Below are 25969 nucleotides of genomic sequence, written 5' to 3'. Positions count from 1 at the left end.
GAGCAGTCTGAAAAGTGAAATTCCTTAGCGTCTATGTTACCTCCCCCACGTTTACAAGCTAGCACAGCTTTATAAGGGGGGGAGGGGGTTAGTCTATACCAGCATTTTTCAACCAGTATGCCACGGCACATTGGTGTGTTGCAGCTGCTCCCCAGGTGTGCCGTGGGAGTTGGGCCAGCTTAATTTGTACCAAAGTGGACTAAGTTTTTTTGTCTCTAGCAATCGCTAGCACGGAGCAGCGATTCATACAGCCTGCTCATGCCAACCCTGGAGCCTTCTCTCTGACATAACTTTGTGTTTCCACAAAAGTGGAAAGTGTCAGAGAGAAGGCTCTGGGGTTGGCAGGAGCATGCTGTATGAAATCGCTGCTTGTTGCCATCAATTGCTACAGACAATAAAACTTTTAAAAGGTACATGGGGGGATGGGGATATCAATAGAGAAAGGGAAGATAACTGCTAACCAGCTGGAGAGGGGACAGGAGGGAGAGATGCTGGACTATTTTTGTGGCTTTGGGGAGAAGAAAAGGTAAATGCTGGACTATTTGTGGGGGGGGGGGGGGGGGGAGAGAGATGGGATAGATGGATTGGGATGGTAAATGCTGGACTTTTTGTGAGGGTGGGGGGAAAAAAAGGTAAATGCTGCACTCTTTGTGAGGGGGGAGAAGGTAAAGTGAAGAAACTTACCTGTAGCAGGTATTCTCCGAGGACAGCAGGCTGATTGTTCTCACATGTGGGTCGACGTCCGCGTCAGCCCAGGAATTGGCAAATGTTTGCAAGCAAAAAAGTAAAGTTTTGCCAGAGTCTTCTGGTGTGCGTGCAGCGTCCACCGCGCATGCGCGGACAGATTTCCCGCCTGTCGCGTTAGCACTTCTCCTCAGTTAAATCCAAAAGCATATAGAGTAATAAATAACAACTCCAAAGGGGAGGTGGGCAGGTTTGTGAGAACAATCAGCATGCTGTCCTCGGAGAATACCTGCTACAGGTAAGTATCTTCGCTTTCTCCAAGGACAAGCAGGCTGCTTGTTCTCACATGTGGGGTATCCCTAGCACCCAGGCTCACTCAAAACAATGAACATTGATCAACTGGGCCTCGCAACGGTGAGGACATAACATAGACTGACCTGAAACTATAAATATCTGAGAGTGCAGCCTGGAACAGAACAAAAATGGGTCTAGGGGGGTGGAGTTGGATCCTAAACCCCGAACAGATTCTGCAGCACCGACTGCCCAAACCGACTGTCACGTCGGGTATCCTGCTCAAGGCAGTAGTGAGATGTGAATGTGTGGACTGATGACCACGTTGCAGCCTTGCAAATCTCCTCAAAGGAGGCTGACTTTAAGTGAGCCACTGACACATCCATGGCTCTAATATTATGAGCCGTGACGTGGCCCTCTAGAGTCAGCCCAGCTTGGGCATAAGTGAAGGAAATGCAATCTGCTAGCCAATTGGAGATTGTGCGTTTTCCGATGGCGACTCCCCTCCTGTTGGGATCGAAAGAAACAAACAACTGGGCAGACTGTCTGAAGGGCTTTGTCTGCTCCATGTCCAAGGTATGTAAATTGCTTTCGCCAGGGCGGGAATGAGGACGGGGAAAAAATATTGGAAGACAATTGACTGGTTCAGATGGAATTCCGACACCACCTTCTGCAGGAACTTAGGGTGCGTGCGGAGAACTACTCTGTTATGATGAAACTTGATATAAGGTGCATGCATTACCAAGGCCTGAAGCTCACTAACCTTACGAGCTGAAGTTACAGCCACCAAGAAAACGACCTTCCAGGTCAAGTACTTCAGATGGCAGGAATTCATTGGCTCAAAAGGAGTTTTCATAAGCTGGGCGAGAACGACGGTGACATCCCATGACACCGGTGGAGGTTTGACCGGGGGCTTTGATAAAAGCAAACCTCTCATGAAGCGAACAACTAAAGGCTGTCCAGAGATAGGCGTACCTTCTACACGGCGATGATAAGCACTAATCGCACTAAGGTGAACTCTTACGGAGTTGGTCTTGAAACCAGACTCTGACAAGCATAGAAGGTATTCAAGCAGGGTCTGTGTAGGACAAGAAAGAGGATCTAGGGCCTTGCTGTCACACCAGACGGCAACCCTCCTCCATTTAAAAGAGTAACACCTCTTTGTGGAATCTTTCCTGGAAGGAAGCAAGACTCGGGAGACACCCTCTGAAAGACCAAAGGAGGCAAATTCTAAGCTCTCAACATCCAGGCTGTGACAGCCAGAGACTGCAGGTTGGGATGCAGAAGCGACACCTCGTTCTGGTTGATGAGGTTTGGAAAACACTCCAATCTCCACGGTTATTTGGAGGACAACTCCAGAAGGAACCAAATCTGACATGGCCAGAAGGATGCAATCAGGATCATGGTTCCGCAGTGTTGCTTGAGTTTCAGCAAAGTCCTGCCCACCAGAGGTATGGGAGGATACGCATATAGAAGGCCTGTCCCCCAATGCAGGAGATTATATTTCTGTAATCCCTCATCAGATTGGACCCATTTCTGAACTTGATATGTCTATTCAAAAGGTTTTCTTCCATGATATATTTGGTCCTGTTCCATTAAAGGTTTGGAGTTATTTTGCCCCTAGACCAAAAGATCTTGATTGTTTAAGTCATCACATGCTATCATAGCAAACCCAAATTACCTTCAGTTCTAAAACTCATCTTAACAAGGTCCATAATAACAGCAGTTGAGCTCCTGAATGAAGAATTAAACATTTTCTATTTTATGAAGTGCCCCCTAGTCCTAGTATTTTTGGAAAGAGTAAACAAGTGATTCACGTCTACCCGTTCCACTCCACTCAGTATTTTATAGACCTCTATCATATCTCCCCTCAGCCATCTTTTCTCCAAGCCATTTCAGCCTTTCCTCATAGGGAAGTCATCCCATCCCCTTTATCATTTTGGTCGCCCTTCTCTGTACCTTTTCTAATTCCACTATATCTTTTTTGAGATGCGGTGACCAGAATTACACAGTATTAAATGTGCAGTTGCACCATGGAGCGATAGAAAGGCATTATGACATCCTCATTTTTATTTTCCATTCCTTTCCTAATAATACCTAACATTCTATTTGCTTTCTTTGCTGCCGCAGCACACTGAACATAGGGTTTCAAAGTATCATCAACGATGACTCCTAGATCCTTTTCCTGGTCGGTGACTCCTAATGTGGAACCTTGCATTACGTAGATATATATAGTTCAAGTTCCTCTTTCTCACATGCATCACTTTGCAGTCGCTGAAATTAAACATCATCTGCCATTTGGATGCCCAGTCTCCCTGTCTTGTAAGATCATCTTGCAATTTTTCACAATCCTCTTGCGATTTAACAACTTTGAATAACTTTGTGTCGTCGGCAAATTTAATTAACTTTCTAGGTATTCCCATCTCTAGATCATTTATAAATATGTTAAAAAGCAGCAGTCATAACACAGACCCCTGTGGAACCCCACTATCTACCCTTCTCCACTGAGAATACAGACCATTTAACCCTACTCTCTCTTTTCTATCCTTTAACCAGTTTTTAACCACAATAGAACACTACCTCCTATCCCATGACTTTCCAATTTCCTCTGGAGTCTTTCATGAGGTACATTGTCAAATGCCTTTTGAAAATCCAGATAATCGACCGGTTCACCTTTATCCTCAGAGCTGGAGTTAGGGTAAGGCTTCCTTGTTCTAAACGACAGTTATTTTCTGTTCCTTAGTTGCTGCATAGGTAGCACTGCCACTGACCTCAATTAGGTGTTAATTAAGGTGTGAGAATATTTGCATAGGTTACTAAGCACAACCTGATTGCTGAGTTAGCTTGAAAGAGTCTGTTTTGAAAAAGTCCCCTTAAATTCAAAACTATATAATGAGGAAAGGTCTAACTGAACTTTCATTCTGAGAGGTGAGGACATTTCTCTTGTAAATGAACACTATTTTGCTTTGTGCTTTGGGAACTTAAATATTGGGGTTTAAAGGAGGAATTGTAGGTTAGTGATAGGCAGAATAAAGCAAACTAATCTCCATATTCTTTTCCCCCTGGTTTTAAAACTTGAACTTTGTACAACAGCATTAACAGATAGCCTCTAGCAGACACTGCAGGACCTAGTTTAGATAGTGCTGAGGGGGAGTCAGCTGTCTTGGTACTTGTGGGTACCAATGACATAGGAAAATGTGGGAGAGAGGTTCTGGAAGCCAAATTTAGTCTCTTAGGTAGAAAGCTCAAATCCAGAACCTCTAATGTAGCATTTTCTGAAGTGCTACCCATTTGTAATGGAAGTAAATTTTAAAGATTGTTTTTCAACTCTATCTTTGAACAAAAGTAACGTTTCTTGTAAATACAAAAAACAAGTTGGAATGCAGAAGATAAGACACAGCTCTAACTAATTTGGTATGTAAAGGGGAGGATGGTTCTTGTTTCCAGGTCCAGCCTGGCCACCTGGAGTTGGAAATCATGTGACTACGTTCCCACGGACCTAAGCAGAGAAGCATTTTGTAATTTTCCTTAGCTCTGGACATGGGTTCAGAGCCTAATAAAAAGGGAGGGCTTGTCACAGCAGAGTGGGAGTTCATCTGTGAGTAATGTACGTGCTGCGCAGAAGATCTGTTCCTGGTCCAAAAGCTCCTAGCTTTCGCAGTAACGGCCCCCCCCCCCCAGCTGATGATAAGAGCCTGGATGATGGTGACCAGTGATGTTGTATGTATAGTGTAATTATTGTTTCTTTCCTGGTCTAAGAACTCTTTGCATTGCTTAGATGTAGAGACCAGTGATGCAATGATTGTTTATGATTGTTTCTAATCATTGTTTGTATATGTGCTAACCATTGTATATATCCTAATCATTGTAGAATTTAGCTCCTCTAATAAAGGTTTTCATTTATAAATGAACTAGAGAAGGGAGTGAGGTAATTAAATTTCCTGACAACACAAAGTTATTTAAAGTTGTTAAATCACAAGAGGATTGTGAAAAATTACAAGGGGATCTTACGAGACTGGAAGACTGGGCGTCTAAATGGCAGATGACGTTTAACGTGAGCAAGTGCAAAGTGATGCACATGGGAAAGAGGAACCCGAATTATAACTATAATGCAAGGTTCCATGTTAGGAGTCACCGACCCAAGAAAGGGATCTAGGTGTCGTCGTTGATGATACATTGAAACTCAGTGTGCAGCAGAACACCAGGGTACAACCGTAGAAAGAGTACTCCTCAACCAGCTCGCTCTGGACTTAGGGATGAAAGAACAGAGCCAAGAGATCAAAAGGAGACAAAAAAGAGAGTCGAGAGCCACACTGTGGAGAAAAGACCCCCAAGGTGCCAAGAGACCACAAAAGGAGCAGAGACTAATTCAAACTCCAGCAACGGAGAAGCTTCTCGCCAGCCACCAAGAGGCTATGGCAAGAAAAGGTGCCACAGGAACGGTTACACGTTGTAACCCCCCAGCTGTAAAAGACTAAAATACAGATTAATACATGCGTCCAGCTTTTCCTACATGAGCACGCAGTTGTGGAATGCATTGCCACTTGACCTGAAAACAATCTACGACCTAATCAACTTTTGCAAGTCACTGAAGACTCATCTCTTCAACAAGGCATAACACAACACAACACAACAATGATTTATACTAAATTGAACCCGCCGATTCCAAATATGAACTCCAAATTTGCCTGACACGTCTAGAATTTAAGTTATACATGCAAACCTATTCACTTATAATATTAATGCATTATATATTGGAAATATTCCAACGGACATGCCTGGACCTGTCTGGACACGCTCAGACAGGTCTATTGGCTGATGTCAGCAGTAAGTATATAAGGCAAGATGGATAGACGCAAATGTGTTAACGATCCAGACAATTTCTGCTACTTATGTGGCAAATACACTACTTATGATCAGCGCAAGAATCTGACAAAACGAGTGCGCCTTGCTTACAAGTATTACTTTGACTGTCAAACTGGAGATCAAGATAAAAGCTGGGCACCTCATGTTTGTTGCACTGTGTGTTACTCTGGGCTAACGCAGTGGTTGAATGGTAAAAGGAAAGGAATGGCTTTTGCAGTGCCGATGGTTTGGCATGAGCAGAAAAATCACCATTCAGCCTGTTATTTTTGCATGACTAAAATCACCGGATATTCAAAGAGAAACAAGTCACAAATTGTGTATCCTGACTGTGAGTCTGCTCTTAAACCAGTACCACATGATGTAGAGAATCCAGTGCCTGCCCCTCCTGCAGCAGGAACAGCAATTGAAACTGACGCTTCTGATACTGATGAAGAAGAAGATGTTGATTGGCATGATGTATTTCCTGATCCAGAACAACTGGAGGGTCAGCCGCACTTGCTGAGCCAATCAGATTTAGATGATCTGATAAGAGATCTGTCATCATCTAAAGAAAAGTCAGAACTGCTAGCTTCTAGACTTCGGGAATGGAATTTGCTACAATGAAGCACCACAACTTCACACTTTCGTCATCAACACACCAAGTTAGCTGCATACTATGCAATGGAAAGCGATCTCTGTTTCTGTACTGATGCAAATGGTCTTATGATGGAGTTAGATTGTACACATGTTCCCGATGAATGGAGGCTATTCATAGACTCTAGCAAAACGAGTTTGAAAGCTGTCTTGTTGCACAATGGTAATGAAAAACCATCTGTTCCATTGGCTCATGGGGTTGGAATGAAAGAGACCCATGCTTCTAAGGAGTTAATTTTGAAAATGATCAAATACTCTGAACATAAATGGAATATTTGTGCTGACCTGAAAGTGGTAGCACTGCTGCTTGGCCTAGAGTTAGGGTACATGAAGCATATGTGTTTCTTGTGCCTACGGAACAGTCATGATGACAAAAATCATTACAAAATGAGACAGTGGCCTCTCAGAGTCAAGCACACAGTTGGTCGGTACAATGTACAACACAAATCACTGGTCGATCCACTTCAAGTTTATCTTCCACCACTTCACATTAAACTTGGTTTAATAAAAAATTTTGTAATTGCACTTGATTGTGATGGAAATGGTTTCCAGTATTTGAAGATGTTTAGCACACTGAAAACTGAGGCTAAAATAAAGGCCGGAATTTTTATTGGCCCCGAAATCAACAAACTAATGCATGATGACACATTCAGAACAAAACTCAACCCTCTGGAACTTGCAGCTTGGGATGCATTTGTGCTAGTAATGCAGAACTTCCTTGGGAACAGACGAGCAGAAAACTATGAATAACTTGGCTGCCGAATGTCATTGAAAATGCATTTCTTACATTCCCATCTTGACTTTTTCCACACCCAATTTGGGACATGTAAGTGACGAACATAGAGAGAGGTTCCATAAAGACATTTCTACAATGGAGAACAGATATCAAGACCGCTGGAATCCCAACATGATGGGGGACTACTGCTGGTTTTTGCAACGGGAAAATATGACCGGTCACAAACGCAAAAGCAGATGCCTGAAGCACTTTTAACAGTACTGGGCCTTGCTGAAGTAAGACTTTTAAACTGGAATATGAGACTTTTTTGAAATTTTGTTATTCCATTACATTTTCATATACTGTTTACTACGAAAACTTTGAAGTAGATCAGGTAATTGTTGGAGTAAAACTCGTTCTGTAAAAAATTATTCAATGCTTTCCAAGTGCTTAATTCATTTGGGCAAACTTATGCATAACAAAATTTCCTGACGTGTTACAACAATTCTTTCTTCGGAATTCGTTGCCAGAGAATGTGGTAAAGGTGGCTAGTTTAGCGGGGTTTAAAAAAGGTTTGGACGGCTTCCTAAAGGAAAAGTCCAAAGACCATTATTAAAATGAACTTGGGGAAAATCCACTACTTATTTCTGGAATAAGCAGCATAAAATGTTTTGTACTTTTTGGGGATCTTGCCAGGTATTTGTGACCTGGATTGGCCACTGTTTGAAACAGGATGCTGGGCTTGATGGACCTTTAATCTGCTCAGTATGGCAATACTTATATACTTATGATTACATTAGTATTATATAAAGAAAAGTAGGTGCCTATGACCCTTTATAGAATTGGCTTCTACTGCATGCCCTATTTTAGAATTGCCCCCATTACTCAGTATAAATATATAAAAAACAAAGTTTAATATTTAAAAGTATGATGCCCAGGTATGCATTTTATCTTAAAACAATTTTTGAATGTAATAAACCAGTAAATATAGCAACCAAGTGACCAACACCTTTTATACAGTGGTGGAAATAAGTATTTGATCCCTTGCTGATTTTGTAAGTTTGCCCACTGACAAAGACATGAGCAGCCCATAATTGAAGGGTAGGTTATTGGTAACAGTGAGAGATAGCACATCACAAATTAAATCCGGAAAATCACATTGTGGAAAGTATATGAATTTATTTGCATTCTGCAGAGGGAAATAAGTATTTGATCCCCCACCAACCAGTAAGAGATCTGGCCCCTACAGACCAGGTAGATGCTCCAAATCAACTCGTTACCTGCATGACAGACAGCTGTCGGCAATGGTCACCTGTATGAAAGACACCTGTCCACAGACTCAGTGAATCAGTCAGACTCTAACCTCTACAAAATGGCCAAGAGCAAGGAGCTGTCTAAGGATGTCAGGGACAAGATCATACACCTGCACAAGGCTGGAATGGGCTACAAAACCATCAGTAAGACGCTGGGCGAGAAGGAGACAACTGTTGGTGCCATAGTAAGAAAATGGAAGAAGTACAAAATGACTGTCAATCGACAAAGATCTGGGGCTCCACGCAAAATCTCACCTCGTGGGGTATCCTTGATCATGAGGAAGGTTAGAAATCAGCCTACAACTACAAGGGGGGAACTTGTCAATGATCTCAAGGCAGCTGGGACCACTGTCACCACGAAAACCATTGGTAACACATTACGACATAACGGATTGCAATCCTGCAGTGCCCGCAAGGTCCCCCTGCTCCGGAAGGCACATGTGACGGCCCGTCTGAAGTTTGCCAGTGAACACCTGGATGATGCCGAGAGTGATTGGGAGAAGGTGCTGTGGTCAGATGAGACAAAAATTGAGCTCTTTGGCATGAACTCAACTCGCCGTGTTTGGAGGAAGAGAAATGCTGCCTATGACCCAAAGAACACCGTCCCCACTGTCAAGCATGGAGGTGGAAATGTTATGTTTTGGGGGTGTTTCTCTGCTAAGGGCACAGGACTACTTCACCGCATCAATGGGAGAATGGATGGGGCCATGTACCGTACAATTCTGAGTGACAACCTCCTTCCCTCCGCCAGGGCCTTAAAAATGGGTCGTGGCTGGGTCTTCCAGCACGACAATGACCCAAAACATACAGCCAAGGCAACAAAGGAGTGGCTCAGGAAGAAGCACATTAGGGTCATGGAGTGGCCTAGCCAGTCACCAGACCTTAATCCCATTGAAAACTTATGGAGGGAGCTGAAGCTGCGAGTTGCCAAGCGACAGCCCAGAACTCTTAATGATTTAGAGATGATCTGCAAAGAGGAGTGGACCAAAATTCCTCCTGACATGTGTGCAAACCTCATCATCAACTACAGAAGACGTCTGACCGCTGTGCTTGCCAACAAGGGTTTTGCCACCAAGTATTAGGTCTTGTTTGCCAGAGGGATTAAATACTTATTTCCCTCTGCAGAATGCAAATAAATTCATATACTTTCCACAATGTGATTTTCCGGATTTAATTTGTGATGTGCTATCTCTCACTGTTACCAATAACCTACCCTTCAATTATGGGCTGCTCATGTCTTTGTCAGTGGGCAAACTTACAAAATCAGCAAGGGATCAAATACTTATTTCCACCACTGTATTATTATATAACAAAATCAATGCATTTTAAAAGGATTGTTGTAGGATGATAAATTGTAGTGTTTAACTATCAAAATGTTGACTGGGGAGTTAATGGGCTAGGGTCATGTCCCCTACATCAACGCAAGCGGCGTCCTCAGGCTGTGCGGGGTCCCGTCGACACGCACACTTGACTGCCACTGCCTGAGCCATGTGTGTGTAGTCCTCTCTGGGTTTGTTCAGAGAGTGGTGGTTGCAAGCTCCTTGATTGCTTTGCTTTCATGCACCTGGCTCTGCTCGCTCTCTGCCTGGCTTCCAGACTCCTTGATTGCTTTCCTTCCACCCACCTGGGTCTGCTCTTCCTCTGCCTGGCTTCCCTTCCTTCTCTCCTATTGGTCTCTCCTATTGGTCTTCCGGTTCCTCCTTCCCCTGCTCTTGTCCTATGGCTGTGCCCCTTCTCCCTGCTGATGTCAGACGCCAGCACTTTATCAGCTGAGCTCTCCCTGGACTCCATGCTTCGGCTTCTACTTTGGTAGGTGTTTCTAACTCTGTAGTCTGCTTCTTATCTACTGGTCCCTCGTTGCTGACGTCGCCTGTACTTGGATTACTCTCTTACCTGCCGCCTGCCTACTGACTTTCGCCTGTACCTTAATTACTCTCTTGCCCGCCGCCTGCCTACTGACTTTCGCCTGTGCCTGGATTACTCTCTTGCCTGCCGCCTGCCTACTGACTTTCGCCTGTACCTGGATTACTCTCTTGCCTGCCTACTGACTTTCGCCTGTACCTGGATTACTCTCTTGCCTGCCTATTCACTGCCGCTTGTACCTGGATTACTTTCTTGACCTGCTGCCTGCCTGGCCAATACATTCATCACCCCGCTTCTAGCTCTGTCCCGTAAGTCCTGCAGGCCACCCGCACCTAGGGGCTCAACCTCTGGGGAACGGCGGTCAGCGCAGGTTAAACCCAGGGTTGTCCAGCCACCAAGCAGAACCTGGTCCAAGTACTGGGCTCAGCAGCGCTCTACTTGGTTCAAGAACTCACAAATCTGACAGCTAGGAACCTGAAAATTATTATTGGGGAGGGGGGAAGGGGGCATTAAGGTTGAAGGTTCACCTACGGCACGTAATACTCTTGCACTCACCCATATGGGGCCCCATATGGTTCTGACTGGAGGAAAACCAGCAGAGGAGGAACCAGCAGGAAAGAAGCATTGCTCACTGACTCCTCCTGCTGACTAGAGGACAATGTACATAGGCTGGGGAGAACACTGACCTCTGTAGGCAGCAGTGTCTCTGGTTGTCTAGTCCTTTCTGCTGGCAGCTGACTTACCAGGGCAAAAATCTGCTTTCAGAGCCATTAAATTAGAATATCAGAGGACCTCTCCAAAACAAGTGAGCCATGAGAGCACACACCGATTTCCTATGCCTTAATCCTGACCTGAAAATAAATTTAGGATGAAGGGAGCTAAGGTATTGAAAGCTAGCCATAAATGCATTTAGTCCAACAAAAGGGTCATAATTTGTTTGTTGACTTAGCCACAATTCTTGAACAATATCATTGAACAGTATACTTACTCCCTTCCATAATATTTTGGCCTGTTCTCCACCTAAGTAAGAAAAGAGAAGAAAAATTAATAATCTAGGGAGATACGTTTTTCTTTGTCATGCCCAAGACAGAGCAAATCATGGAATGGTTTCTGCTATGGCCTAGTGAAATGCAAGCCTAAGTTTCATTTTCAGATGCTGCAGAGCTACTGTTCAGAGGCCCTGGAAGGAAAGAAAGTTTGTCACTGAGCAAAAGTAACAACCAGTGGCTGGACTGAGGGCCTATGATTATGGGATTCCAAAGGGATTCCTGGTATGTAGTCCCCAGTCTAGAATTCTTGTTGTGATCACTGAGTTAATTAAATTGGAAGTGTGATATAAAATAGTAGAATTGGGTAGTTGTAATGAGGTCTCAATGCTATAAGCCCAATGGAGTTGATTCTGATTGCGTTAAAAGCCCAAAGCAGTAAGAGGAAAATGTTAGACAAAAACCTTACTCTTGCTAGTTCTTCTATGCTTATGGCTTATTGACAAAGTTGTCTGAAATACTATTGAGTTGTAGCTCAACAGTGCTTCACACAACAATGTCAATTGGAAATATAATTTAAATTATGGAGGAATCATTGTTTGATGAATGGTGGCTTCAGGTGACCACCTCGAAAAGGCTAGTAGTCAGATATTATGCTAGTTATCTAAGAAAGTACAAAGTATTCCCTTTTTGGAATGCGGTGGAGAGATGGGTGCATGATTTCAGTGGGAGAGTATACAGAGACAGTTAAGGGGACCCTAACCTCCAACATTACGATTCTATTGAGCAAGGGAAAACAAGCTCTGATAATTCAGTTTGACCTGGCTTCTGCCTTTGATGTGGTAGACCATAAATTGCTGTTGGCAAAGCTTAATGAAATCGGGATTTCAAGAAAAATATTGACTTAGCTTGATGGTTTCTTAACTAATAGATCCTATAGGATAAGGATGGAGATGAAGCTATCTAACTCTTAGAATGTTATATATGGAGTGCCTCAGGAATCCCGTGTCTGCTATATTATTTAGTGGGTGGGGGAGGGGAAGTTATCAATGTGGACTACTGTCTAGTCAGGGTATTTTATCACAAGTCTGGTTATTTTAGCAAAGGATCTCCCTGCATAAAATGGGACCCTGTGCTAAAAAACCCCAGCTTGTGGTAATATATTCTGGTTTAACAGTAGCCGACGGTGATAACTTCCCCTCTTAATGTTCTAAAATATTCTCTATGAAAAGAATTAGAACGACTTGGAATACAAGTTTTCATCTACACAGATGATATTACATTGTTAGTTGAATTTTTCTCATACCTTAGAAACAGTTTTCCCTGGGATTCATTCTTATACTGCAGTGGTAGAAAAAGCGAAGATACTTACCTCTAGCAGGTATTCTCCAAGGACAGCAGGCCTTATATTCTCACAATTGGGTAACACGGTTCCACGCTGCCAGCTCAGAGCTTATGGCAAGCTTTGCAAGAGCTTTGTGGAGCGCAATACATGCTCCACCGCGCATGTGTGAGTGCCTTCCCACCCACCGCAAGAGACCGGTTACTGCGGTTTAATACTACAGCATAAAAATAAAGAAAAGGAGACAACACCAAGGGGAGGCAGGTAGGTTTGTGAGAATATAAGGCCTGCTGTCCTCGGAGAATACCTGCTACAGGTAAGTATCTTTGCTTTCTCTGAGGCCACGAAGGCCATAATTCTCACAATTGGGGTATCCTCAGCATCCAGGCTCACTGAAAACAGCAAATATTGGTAAACTAGTCCTCACAATGGCGAGGACATAACTCAGGTTAACCTGAAACTATATACAAACTGAGAGAGAGTGCTGCCTGGAACAGAATAAAACAGGCCTAGGGGGATAGAGTTGAATTCTAGACACAAACAGATTCTGCAACACTGTCTGCCCAAACCGACTGTCGTGTCGGGTATCCTGCTCAAGGCAGTAATGAGATATGAATGTATGGACTGAAGACCACATCGCAGCCTTGCAAATTTCTTCAACTGAGGCAGACTGCAAATGGGCTACCAAAGCAACCATGGAACTGACCATTGTGAGCCTTGACATGACTCTACAGGGTCAGCCCAGCCTGGGCATAAGCCTGGAAAAGGATAAAGCGGCTAGGGCTCTTCGGGTTGAAGAAAAGACGGCCGAGGGGAGATATGATAGAGGTCTATAAAATAATGAGTGGAGTGGAACAGGTAGACGGGAATCGATTGTTTACTCTTTCCAAAAATACTAGGACTAGGGGGGGCACACAGCAAAGCTACAAAGTAATAAATTTAAAACAAATCGGAGAAAATGTTTCTTCACTCAACGTGTAATTAAACTCTGGAATTCGTTGCCAGAGAATGCAGTAAAAGCAGTTAGCTTAGCGAGGTTTAAAAAAGGTTTGGACGGTGTAGTGGAAGATTTTAAAGATCGTTTTTCAACTCTGCCTTGACCGACAAGTGCACTTGGGGTCTGTATTTTTGATTAGAAGTAATTCTGTTTGTGTGAAAGATAAGACACAGCTCTAATTAATTTGGTATGTGAAGGGAGAGGTGGAGCCTGTTTCGAGCTCAGACTGGCCATCTAGACTGAGAAACATGTGACCACATTCCCACAGTATGGCTTGTTTACCTAAACAGAGAAATTCTCAAGCATTCTGTAATTTTCCTTAGCTCTGAACATGAGAACTAAGCCTAATAAAAAAGGGAGTTTCTGTCAGAGAAATGGGGAGCTCGTCTGTGAGCAACGTATGTACTGCACAGAGAACCATGTTTCCTGGTCAAAGAAACTCCTGGCTTTCACTGTGAACAGCCCCCCCCCCCAGCTGATGATAAGAGCCTGGATGATGTAAGGACCAGTGATGTATGTATGTATAGATATGATGTATGTATAGTGTATGTATATTGCTTCTCCTGGTCTAGAAACTCCTAGCATTCCTTGGATGTAGGGACCAGTGATGTATTGATTGTTTATAGGTATTTTTTTCAGTTATATAGCTTAAACATTGTGTAATACAGCTTAATCATTATGTATCTTAGAACTTCTAATAAAAGCCTCATTTACCTAACACGAATCCAAAAGAATCCACAGTAATTACTGAGTAGTCTTGTCAGTGAGGCAGGCTGTAAAACCAGGTCAGAACAGATGGCTTCTAAAAGGAAAAAATCCATAGACCATTATTAAAGTGGACTTGGGGAAAATCCACTGCTTATTTCTAGCATAAGCAGCATAAAATGTATTGTACTTTTTGGGGATCTTTCCAGGTATTTGTGTCCTGGATTGGCCACTGTTGGAAACAGGATGCTGGGCTTGATGGACCTTTGGTCTATCCCAGTATGGCAATACTTATGTACTTAAGTACTTATGCAATCTGCCAACCAATTAGAGATTGTGCGTTTCCCAATGGCGACATCCATCCTGTTGGAATCAAAAGAAACAAAAAGTTGGGCGGACTGTCTGTGGGGCCTAGTCCGCTTCATGTAACAGGCCAATACTCGCTTGAAGTCCAAGGTGTGCAAGGTGCCCTGGAGGAAAGGAGAAACAGGGGTGATATGATACAGACGTTCAAATATTTGAAAGGTATTAATCCGCAAAGGAACCTTTTCCGGAGATGGGAAGGCGGTAGAACTAGAGGACATGAAATGAGATTGAAGGGGGGCAGACTCAAGAAAAATGTCAGGAAGTATTTTTTCACGGAGAGAGTGGTGGATGCTTGGAATGCCCTCCCGTGGGCAGACTGGATGGAACGTGCAGGTCTTTTTCTGCCGTCATCTACTATGTTACTATGTTACCAGGATGGGCATGCGGGGGAAAGAATGTTGGCAAGACAATCGACTTGGTTCAGATGGAACTCAGACACAACCTTTGGCAGGAACTTAGGGTACATGCAGAGGACTACTCTTTTGTGATTAAACTTAGTATAGGGTGCATCTACTACTAAGGACTGAAGCTCATTGATTCTATGAGCTGAAGTAACAGCCAACAAGAAAATGACCTTCCAGGTCAAGTACTTCAGATGGCAGAAATCCAGTGGCTCGAATTGAGTTTTCATCAGATGGGTGAGAACGACATTGAGGTCCCATGACACAGGTGGAGGTTTGACAGGGGCATTGACAAAAGCAAACCTCTCACGAAGCAAACTAGACGCTGTCCAGAGATGGGCTTACACTCTACATGTTGATGATAAGCACTAATTGTGCTGAGGTGAACCCTTACAGAGTTGGTTTTGAGACCAGACTCGGATAGGTGTAGAAGGTATTCAAGTAGGGTGTTTGTAGGGCAGGAAATAGGGATCCAGGGCCTTGTCCTCACACCAGAGGGCAAATCTCCTCTATTTAAAAGAGTAATACCTGTTAGTGGAATATTTCCTGGAAGCCAGCAAGACCCAGGAGACACCCTCTGAAAGACCCAAGGAAGGAAATTCTAGGCTCTCAACATCCAGGCTGTGAGAGCCAGAGACTGAAGGTTGGGATGCAGAAGAGATCCCTCGTTCTGCGTGATGAGGGTCAGAAAACACTCCAATCTCCACGGTTCTATGGAGGATAACTCCCGAAGAAGAGGGAACCAGATCTGATGAGGTCAGTAAGGAGTGAATAATGCATTTTATAGAAAATTTGCTTTAAATAATGCCTTGGCACTCTGTGCACATTCAGACAGTAGAGCTCAGTGGCCACCTCTCAACTGAAAAATACTGGGAATGAGATGGTTTAGTTGACATGAAACAGAGAGACCACCTTCAGCAAGAAGGAAAGGACCAGGTACAGGACAATGTGCTCCATGAGAAAGAGGAGGAAAGGCTCCCAACACAAAAGGGCTTGTAGCTCTGAAACATGCCATGCAGACATAATGGTGACTAAAAACGTCACTTTGAGCAAAGATCTTGCAAGGTCGATGAGTGAAGAGGCTCAAAAGCAGATCACAGCAATGTGAACAAGACCAAATTAAATTCCCAAGGAGGAATGATTGGTGTAACTGGTGACCGCAAATGACAAACCTCCTGAAGGAAGCAGGAGGTTTGTCATGAAGACCACCAGGGCTGCCATGAAGACCACCAGGGCTGCCAACTGAACCTTCAGTAACCCATCCTGGAGGGATTGTAAAACATTCATGACAGTTGACTGCCATGGCAACACCCCAAAGTCTGCACATGAGGCCTCAAAAACATGCCAGACTGACATAGGTTAGTGAAGTGGACCGCTTCCACAAACTCAACAATGTAAAAACCACCACCACCTAATAATCTCGCTTCAACAACCATGCCCTTGCAAGAACCACGCAGTAAGCAAAATCCACATCTGGCACAGCAACGGGACCCTGAAGCAGCAGGGGAGACGAGAGGGGGAACCGCAGAGGCTGGTCTGCTAGCAGTCACACCAGATCCCTGTACCACAGATGAGGTCAATCCGGCGCAATGAGAACCACTCAACCCCTGTGAGTCTATATCCACTGTAGGACCCACCTGACTAAGGGCAATGGGAGAAACACATACAACAGACAGTGATGTGGCCAGGACTGGACAAGGGTATCGAGGCCCTCCAACACTGGCTCCTTCTTGCAACTGAAGAACCGAGCCATCTTGGCATTCTTGGCTGTGGCCATGAGGTGCATAATCGTCTCTCCCCACTGGTGGACAAGAGGCCGGAAAGCCTCCTCAGACAGGGATCATTCTTGCGGATCCAGAAAGGTCCGACTGAGGAAATCCGATTGCACATTTGAAATTCCGGCCACGTATTGAGCCAAGATCTGTAGAAGACGATATTTCGCCCAGGTCAGCAACTTGGGTTGACTTGAGCACCAGATCCTGACTTTTGTACCCCTCTGACAGTTCATGCATGCCACCGCTGTGGCATTGTTCAACAACATTCTGACTGCTTTGTTCTCCAGAAGGGGCTCAAAGAAGTCTCCAGAGCCAACCAAGTGACCCTGGTTCCAGACTGTTGATGGACCACCAAGCCTCCTCCAACGACTACTGACACTGGGCCAGCAGACCCAAGCACTGCTCCCCAACCAAGAAGGCGGGCAGCCGTAGTCACCAGGGTCCAGCTCGGCATCTCCAGAAGCATACTGGCCAAAAAATGGTCCGGGTCCATACACCAGAGCAGACTGTCTTATGGCATGTGGCAAGGGAAGCCGAGTCCTAAGGATTGCCAGACATTGGCAACCAGCGGGACAGCAAGGGCTGCAGCAGCAGGCGCATATGGGTCTCATCTATCGAACCACCTGAATCACCACTGCCATGAAACCGAGCACCTGCAATATGTCCCATGCAGACGGGTGACTGCAACTATTCAGGCTCCATACCTGCGCTTGAAGCTTCAGCGTCTGTTGCTGGGGCAGAAACAACTTGCCAATGGCCGTGTCAAACTGAACACCCACATACTCCAAGGTCTGGGTGGGCTAGAGCCGACTCTTGGTAGTGTTGATCCACAGTCAAGATGTTGCAACAAGGAGACCATGTGGGTCGTGACCCGCAGGCTCTCCTCATGGGACTTGGCCCAGATCAACCAATTGTCCAGGTAGGGGTGGGCCAGGAACTCTCCTTGCAGAGGTGGGCCACAACCACCCCATCACCTTGGTAAATGTTCTGGGTGCTGTGGCCAACCTGAAGGGAAGGGCTTGGAATTGAAAATGATGGCCAAGAATTGCAAAGTGCAAAAACTTGCAATGGCCTGGATGAATGGGAATGTGGAGATAAGCCTTAGAGAGATCCAAAGCCACCACAATTACCGATCTCAGGGTCTCCATACAGAAAGAGAGATGCGGAGGGCCCTGTTGACACCCTTGAAGTCCAAAAGAGGGCACCACAAAATAGATGGGACTATAGGGCACCACAAAATAGATGGACTATATGCCAGAAATTCTCTCGCCTGGCAGCACAGGCACAATGGCCCGCAATGACAACAGGTGATGCAAGGTCTCCCTGACAGCTGACACCTTCTGTGGTGAGCCGCACAGAGAGAGGATAAAGTGGTCCTGAAGGGGACGATGGAAATCCAGCAGGTAACCAACGTGCAACAGATCCAAGACCCATTGGTCGGAAGTGATGTGGTTCCACCTCCGGCTAAAGTGTTGCGTGTGCCCCCCTCCCCCACCCCCATTGAAGAAACTGGAGGCTGGGTCCACTAACCTGCATTGGGCTGGACAAGAAGAATCGGAGGCTCCGAGGAACCCGTTGCAATCTCCATGACATCGTCCCCAAAAGACCTGAAAGGGTTGAGCATGAGCTCAAGCCCAACCCTGACCTTGTGAGATAACCGAAAAAAATGGGAAAAACGAGAGCAATGGACATCCTATGGATGACCACAGGAGGCCCCCTGGGAAGCACAGCACTGCTGTCTTCTTAGCCGCCGTCATAACCAAGGCATATGAAAAAGCGAGGTTACTAACCTGTAGCAGGTATTCTCCGAGGACAGCAGGCTGATTGTTCTCACTGATGGGTGACATCCACGGCAGCCCCAGGATCGGAAGATCTTCCTAGCAACAGAAGTTTGCTAGCTCTCGCGAGATCCGCATGCATCGCACATGCGCGACCGTCTTCCCGCCCGCTACAGCGTGCTCCTCAGTCCAGTATAAAGTGAAGACAAGGGAAGACCCAACTCCAAAGGGGAGGAGGGCGGGATTGTGAGAACAATCAGCCTGCTGCCTCGGAGAATACCTGCTACAGGTTAGTAACCTCGCTTTCTCCGAGGACAAGCAGGCTCTTGTTCTCACTGATGGGGTATTCCTAGCCCCCAGGCTCACTCAAAACAACAAACATTGGTCAATTGGGCCTCGCAACGGCGAGGACATAACAGAGATTGACCTAAATGTATACAACTAACTGAGAGTGCAGCCTGGAACAAAATAAAAATGGGCCTAGGGGGGTGGAGTTGGATTCAAACAGATTCTGAAGCACCAACTGCCTGAACCGACTGTCGCGTCGGGTATCCTGCTGTAGGCAGTAATGAGATGTGAATGTGTGGACAGATGACCACGTAGCAGCCTTGCAAATCTCTTCAATAGTGGCTGACTCAAGTGGGCCACTGACGCTGCCATGGCTCTAACACTATGAGCCGTGACATGACCCTCAAGAGCCAGCCCAGCTTGGGCGTAAGTGAAGAAAATGCAATCTGCTAGCCAATTTGAGATGGTGTGTTTCCTGACAGCCACTCCCCTTCTATTGGGGTCGAAAGAAACAAACAACTGGGCGGACTATCTATGTGGTCTGGTCCGCTCCAGATAGAAGGCCAATGCTCTCTTGCAGTCCAATGTGTGCAACTGACGTTAAGCAGGGCAGGTATGAGGCCGGGGAAAGAATGTTGGCAAGACAATTGACTGGTTAAGATGGAACTCCGACACCACCTTTGGCAAAAACTTAGGGTGAGTGCGGAGGACTACTCTGTTATGATGAAATTTGGTATAAGGAGCATGAGCTACCAAGGCTTGAAGCTCACTGACTCTATGAGCTGAAGTGACTGCCACCAAGAAAATGACCTTCCAGGTCAAGTACGTCAGATGGCAAGAATTCAGTGGCTCAAAAGGAGGTTTCATCAGCTGGGTGAGAATGACACTGAGATCCCATGACACAGTAGGAAGTTTGATAGGGGGCTTTGACAAAAGCAAACCTCTCATGAATCGAACTACTAAAGGCTGTCCCGAGATAGGCTTACCCTCTACACGGTAATGAAAAGCACTAATTGCGCTAAGATGAACTCTTACAGAGTTGGTCTTAAGACCAGCCTCAGACAAGTGCAGAAGGTATTCAAGCAGGGTCTGTGTAGGACAAGAACGAGGATCTAGGGCCTGGCTGTCACACCAGACGGCAAACCTCTTCCACTTGGAAGCATAACACCTCTTCGTGGAATCTTTCCTGGAAGCAAGCAAGACTCGGGAGACACCCTCAGAAAGACCCAAGGAGGCAAAGTCTACGCTCTCAACATCCAGGCCGTGAGAGCCAGGGACTGGAGGTTGGGATGCAGAAGCGCCCCCTCGTTCTGAGGGTTGGAAAACACTCCAATCTCCACGGTTCTTCGGAGGACAACTCCAGAAGAAGAGGGAACCAGATCTGTCGCGGCCAGAATGGAGCGATCAGAATCATGGTTCCACGGTCCTGCTTGAGTCTCAGCAAAGTCTTCCCTACCAAGGGTATGGGAGGATACGCATACAGAAGGCCCTTCCCCCAATGGAGGAGAAAGGCATCCGACGCTAATCTGCCGTCGGCCTGAAGTCTGGAACAGAACTGAGGGACCTTGTGATTGGTTTGAGTGGCAAAAAGATCTACCAAGGGGTGCCCCACGCTTGGAAGATCTTGCGAACAACTCTCGAGTTGAGAGACCACTCGTGAGGTTGCATTATTCTGCTCAACCTGTCGGCCAGACTGTTGTTTACGCCTGCCAGGCACGTGGCTTGAAGAAACATGCCATGACGGCGAGCCCAAAGCCACATCCTGACGGCTTCTTGACACAGGGGGCAACCTGAGTGTCTGTCTGAATTTGGATGATTTGGTTGGATAGCCGATCTCTGAAAGCCTTTAGCGCGTTCCAGACTGCTCTTAACTCCAGGAGATTGATCTGAAAACTTGTCTCCTGGAGGGACCACATCCTTGGATGTGAAGCCTATCCACACGAGCTCCCCACCCCAGGAGAGACGCATCCGTGGTCAGCACTTTTTGCGGCTGAGGAATTTGAAAGGGACGTCCCAAGGTCAAATTGGAGCGAATTGTCCACCAATGGAGGGATTTGAGAAAGAGTGTGGACAGCTGGATCACGTCTTCTAGTTCCCCCGCAGCCTGATACCACTGGGAAGCTAGAGTCCATTGAGCAGATGTCATGTGAAGACAGGCCATGGGAGTCACTTGGACTGTTGAGGCCATGTGGCCGAGCAATCTCAACATCTGCCGAGCTGTGATCCTCTGAGACGCTCGTACCCAAGAGACCAGGGACAAAAGGTTGTCTGTCCTGGCCTCGGGGGAGGTAGGCATGAGCCGTCTGGGAGTTCAGCAGAGCTCCTATGAATTCTAGTCTTTGAACTGGAAGAAGGTGGGAGCTTGGGTAATTTATCACAAACCCCAGTAGCTCCAGGAGTTGAATAGTCACCTGCATGGTGAATTTCCTTTAAGATAGTAATAAGCTCGATTTGTATTTGATCACCATGATCAGGACAACATACAGTTATTTACCCTGTTGTTAATATTGGTGTGCAAGTTAATAATGTGATAACGTATCCTTTGGACTATCTCGCATGGGTGCAGCCCCTGGACAATAAGTGGACATCATTCAGACCAATAGACCCTAGCCTGTGCCAGCGAACACCCTTTCATTTCCAGTGTGAACCTCATCAGTTTAAAGAGAGTGACAGCTCCTGCTGGAACAATTCATCCTCCTGTACTCTGACTGCCGAACTTTTGTATTCACCCACTGTCTCACATAGGGTGTACTACCTTGGAGCTGGACACTTTTGTTTTAATCTGTTCTTTTCTCAAAATATTTCTTTTTCCATTGCTCCCCGTGCATGACATCCGCCTCCCTAAGAACACTTTGCTGTACAGTTCAAACTATTTACAGAACAATACTTGGTGCAGTCATACACCGCTGGTGTCCATCACCATTAATGAGACAACATATTCTGCACCTCTGGTTACCAATGACTCTATTGACATTCCAGATTTTATTCCATATGCTGTACATCCACTCCCTCTGGGCATGGGAGAAGAGACTTTACACAAACTACTGAACTTTACTAAACTTCATGCCTATATAGACCATTTGAAAACAACCTCCACAGAAGTGAATCATACCATCACCTATGAGAATGGACAAATTAGACAAACTGTTCAAAATTTGGTACAAGACTCCCATGTCTCAGTATGGGAATTATTCTTTGGATATTCACCTACTGCTGATCATGTCTTTAATGTTTTAATTCACCCTATCATTATTGTAACTGGTGTACAAGTATTGCTATGCATTGGTATGATTTTCATGTGTTGTAAACTTAGACATATGTACAACTCTGTGCAAAGTTTAACCTATAAAATACCCTCACCCCTATAAGGCAGCTACACACACACACACACACACTACTTTCCTTCCCATCTGAAAATTTATTTTAACTACTTTCTTCCCAGCATTTACATTTTTAATCTGGCATGGTAATTTTTTTTTAACAGTCCCATCATCTACTTTGGAGCCACTCTAGTCTGGCAGGTTAATTTGAGCTTTTTATACCGGGCATCCTGGTACCTGTAGGCAGTGGTGTGCTGGAGCCGGCTCGCACCGGCTCGCAAGAGCCGTTTGTTAAATTTTCTGGCATCTTGCGAGCCGATTGTTGGCCCGTGCGAGCCGGCTCGCCTCCGCTCCCCCGCCCCGCAAATCCATCTTCCGTCTGCCCTCTGCTCCCCATAGTAGCCCTGCTGGTTTCCTTTCTGCGCTGCCGCCGCCGTCCTGCCTTTAAAAAATTAATTTTCCATCGAGGCGTGCCAGCGTTGAAACGAAGGCAGCAGGCTCAGCTCGGTTCCTGCCTTTGTTCCGTTTCTTCGCATCATGGCTCCGCCCTTGCCTGATGTATTTCCTGTTTGCGCAGGACGACGGCGGCAGCGCAGAAAGGAAACCAGCAGGGCTACTATCGGGGAGCAGAGGGCAGACGGAAGATGGACGACCAGGGGAGCGGAGAGGGCTGGAAGATGGCGGAGAGGAGGGCAGGGGGGAGACGAGGATTGCTGCACATGAGTGGGTGGAGGGAGGGCAGGGGAGAGGAGGGTTGCTGGACATGGGTGGGTGGGTGGATGGAGAGGAGGGCAGGGGGGAGAGGAGGGTTGCTGGACATTGGTGGATGGAGGGGAGAGGAGGGTTGCTGGACATGGGTGGGTGGATGGAGGGCAGGGAAGAGGAGGGTTGCTGGACATTGATGGATGGAGGGGAGAGGAGGGTTGCTGGACATGGTTGCATGGAGGGGAGAGGAGGGTTGCTGGACATGGGTGCATGGAGGGCAGGGGAGAGGAGGGTTGCTGGACATGGGTGGAGGAGAGGGAAGGGAGAGAGAAGAAATGCTGGACATGGGTGGATGGAGGGCAGGGGAGAGGAGGGTTGCTGGGCATGGGTGGATGGAGGGCAGGGGGGAGAGGAGGGTCGCTGGACATTGGTGGATGGAGGGGAGAGGAGGGTTGCTGGACATGGGTGCATGGAGGGGAGAGGAGGGTTGCTGGACATGGGTGCATGGAGGGCAGGGGGGAGAGGAGGGTCGCTGGACATTGGTGGATGGAGGGGAGAGGAGGGTTGCTGGACATGGGTGCATGGAGGGGAGAGGAGGGTTGCTGGACATGGGTGCATGGAGGGCAGGGGAGAGGAGGGTTGCTGGACATGGGTGGAGGAGAGGGAAGGGAGAGAGAAGAAATGCTGGATATGGGTGGAAGGGAGGGAAGAGTGAGGAATGAGATGAGAAGAGGGAAAAGGAAGAGAGGAGAATAACTGCAAATGGATGGAGAAAATAGGCAGAAGCTGAGGACCAGAAATGAAGAAGAAAGGAGGAAAGAAATAAATGGAAAGGAAGCCCTGGAAACGGAGTTAAGAGGACAGATAGCAGCAGAATCGGATACTGGGCCAGCATAAGTAGAAAAACAGTCACCAGACAACAAAGGTAGAAAAAAACTCATTTTATTTTCATTATAGTGTTTGGAATATGTTCACCTTGAGAATCAGGTGCTCAACATTAAAAGTTTATATTTATTTACTTATTTATGGCATTTTATCCCACATTAAACTTGAATTAGATTGGAACCTGGGATCATTTAATAGTTTTTTCCTGGAGAGAGTAATGCATTGCCCCCCCCCCCCCCCCCCCCGGCTATAGCCAGCTCTGCAATTTGGGGGGGGGGGGGGGGGCGCAGAGGTGGATGGGGGGGGGGGGCGCAAAGGTGGACGGGGGGGGGGGGGGGGGGCGCCGAGGTGGACCGGGGAGAGAGCCTGTTGTTAAAAATTTACCAGCACACCACTGCCTGTAGGCATTAACCTCCCAAATGCCTGCATCCCTTATGCACTGTCCATTCTGCTCTAAGACGGGTAAAGTGGCATATTAAGGACTGCCCAACCTAAGACACGAGGCTTGGACTCATAATGGGATTTAAACATCTCACTATTGTGGAGATATGAATTAGCAGGAACAATATAACTGGAGGTATGGGAACAGGAATAGTCTGTCACTACAGTGACAGTTCAGGTACCCAGGTTTGCTTCCATCTTGCCTCCATGAGAAAAAAAAAAGTGGTAGAGATGTCAGGATTCCTGGACATACTCTGACATACTTATATTAATATGAAACCAGCTTGACATAATATTAAACCAGCTTCTGACTTCTGAGAACTTCCCCCTCCCCTTCAGGAATCAGAGGATGGCAAAATGGACCAAATGGTGTTGAGCTGCATGCTAGCCCTGTGTTTAATTACTCCTGATTAACATACCTTTTGTTCCATCTGGGAGCAGAGCTCTCTTTGAGAACAAAGGAGGCCAGACATACAGGCTCCATCACTAGGGACTTCAAAGAGTTAAAACCTGTGAAAATAGTCACCTTCCTGACTTCAGAAAGCAAACTGGAGTTTGGCTGGGAAGGAAGATAAGTTTTTTGATCTCTTTCTGTTCTGGAGGTATAAAGGAGATCACATGGTGCTCGGGGCACTTCTCTCTGTCCGGGGGCACTTCTCTCTCCCTGCAGCAGAGTGCACAGGACTCTGCTGGGCTGCCTTTGTTTCTTCTTTTTCTTTCTCTGCACACCTCCATCTTTAGCCACCAGAGCACATGGCTCTGCTGGCTTAACTGTTCTTTCTCTTACTCTAAACACACACCAAGAGACAGCCTTGTACCCTTTTACCTATACTAAGTGCTATGAACCTACACCTATAATGCAAACATAATATACTATATATATCAAAACCTGTGTGGATTGTGTATTCTTTGAGAACCCACTGCCTCTGTGAATTGGACCCGGGACCAACCCTAGACAACGATTGCTGACACATGGACTGTAGAGCTCCTGCCTCCGATGTGTTCTTGACCAGCCAATCATCAAGATAAGGGAACACATGCACTCCCAGTCTGCGTAGAGACGCCGCCACTACAGCCAGGCATTTCGTGAACACTCTGGGTGCAGAAGCGAGACCAAAGGGTAGCACACAGTACTGAAAATGCCGTGTTCCCAGACGGAATCGAAGATACTGTCTGTGAGCTGGCAGTATCGGGATGTGAGTGTAAGCATCCTTTAAGTCCAGGGAGCATAGCCAATCATTTTTCTGAATCATGGGAAGAAGGGTGCCCAGGGAAAGCATCCTGAACTTTTCTCGGACCAGATATTTGTTCAGGGCCCTTAGGTCTAGGATGGGTCGCATCCCCCCTGTTTTCTTTTCCACAAGGAAGTACCTGGAATAGAATCCCAGCCCTTCCTGCCCCGGTGGCACGGGCTCGACCGCATTGGCGCTGAGAAGGGCGGAGAGTTCCTCTGCAAGTACCTGATTGTGCTGGAAGCTGAAAGACTGAGCTCCCGGAGGACAATTTGGAGGTTTTGAGATCAAATTGAGGGCGTATCCTAGCCAGACTATTTGAAGAACCCACTGGTCGGAGGTTATGAGAGGCCACCTTTGGTGAAAAAACTTTAACCTCCCTC

General features: G+C 46.2%; 1 protein-coding gene across 1 annotated transcript in view; it reads right to left on the bottom strand.

Annotated features, from left to right (window-relative positions):
- The window catches only part of CHN2 (chimerin 2), a 505884-nt gene that overhangs the window by 256648 nt on the left and 223267 nt on the right, over positions 1-25969 (bottom strand). Inside the window, exon 4 of the mRNA XM_030202483.1 lies at positions 11354-11385. Coding sequence (XP_030058343.1) covers positions 11354-11385 — 32 coding nt within the window. The remainder of the gene's footprint in view (positions 1-11353; positions 11386-25969) is intronic.

This window comes from Microcaecilia unicolor, chromosome 1 (genome assembly GCF_901765095.1).
Source record: "Microcaecilia unicolor chromosome 1, aMicUni1.1, whole genome shotgun sequence".
Classification (NCBI taxonomy): Eukaryota; Metazoa; Chordata; class Amphibia; order Gymnophiona; family Siphonopidae; genus Microcaecilia; species Microcaecilia unicolor.
This window is presented reverse-complemented; position numbering and strand designations above follow the sequence as displayed.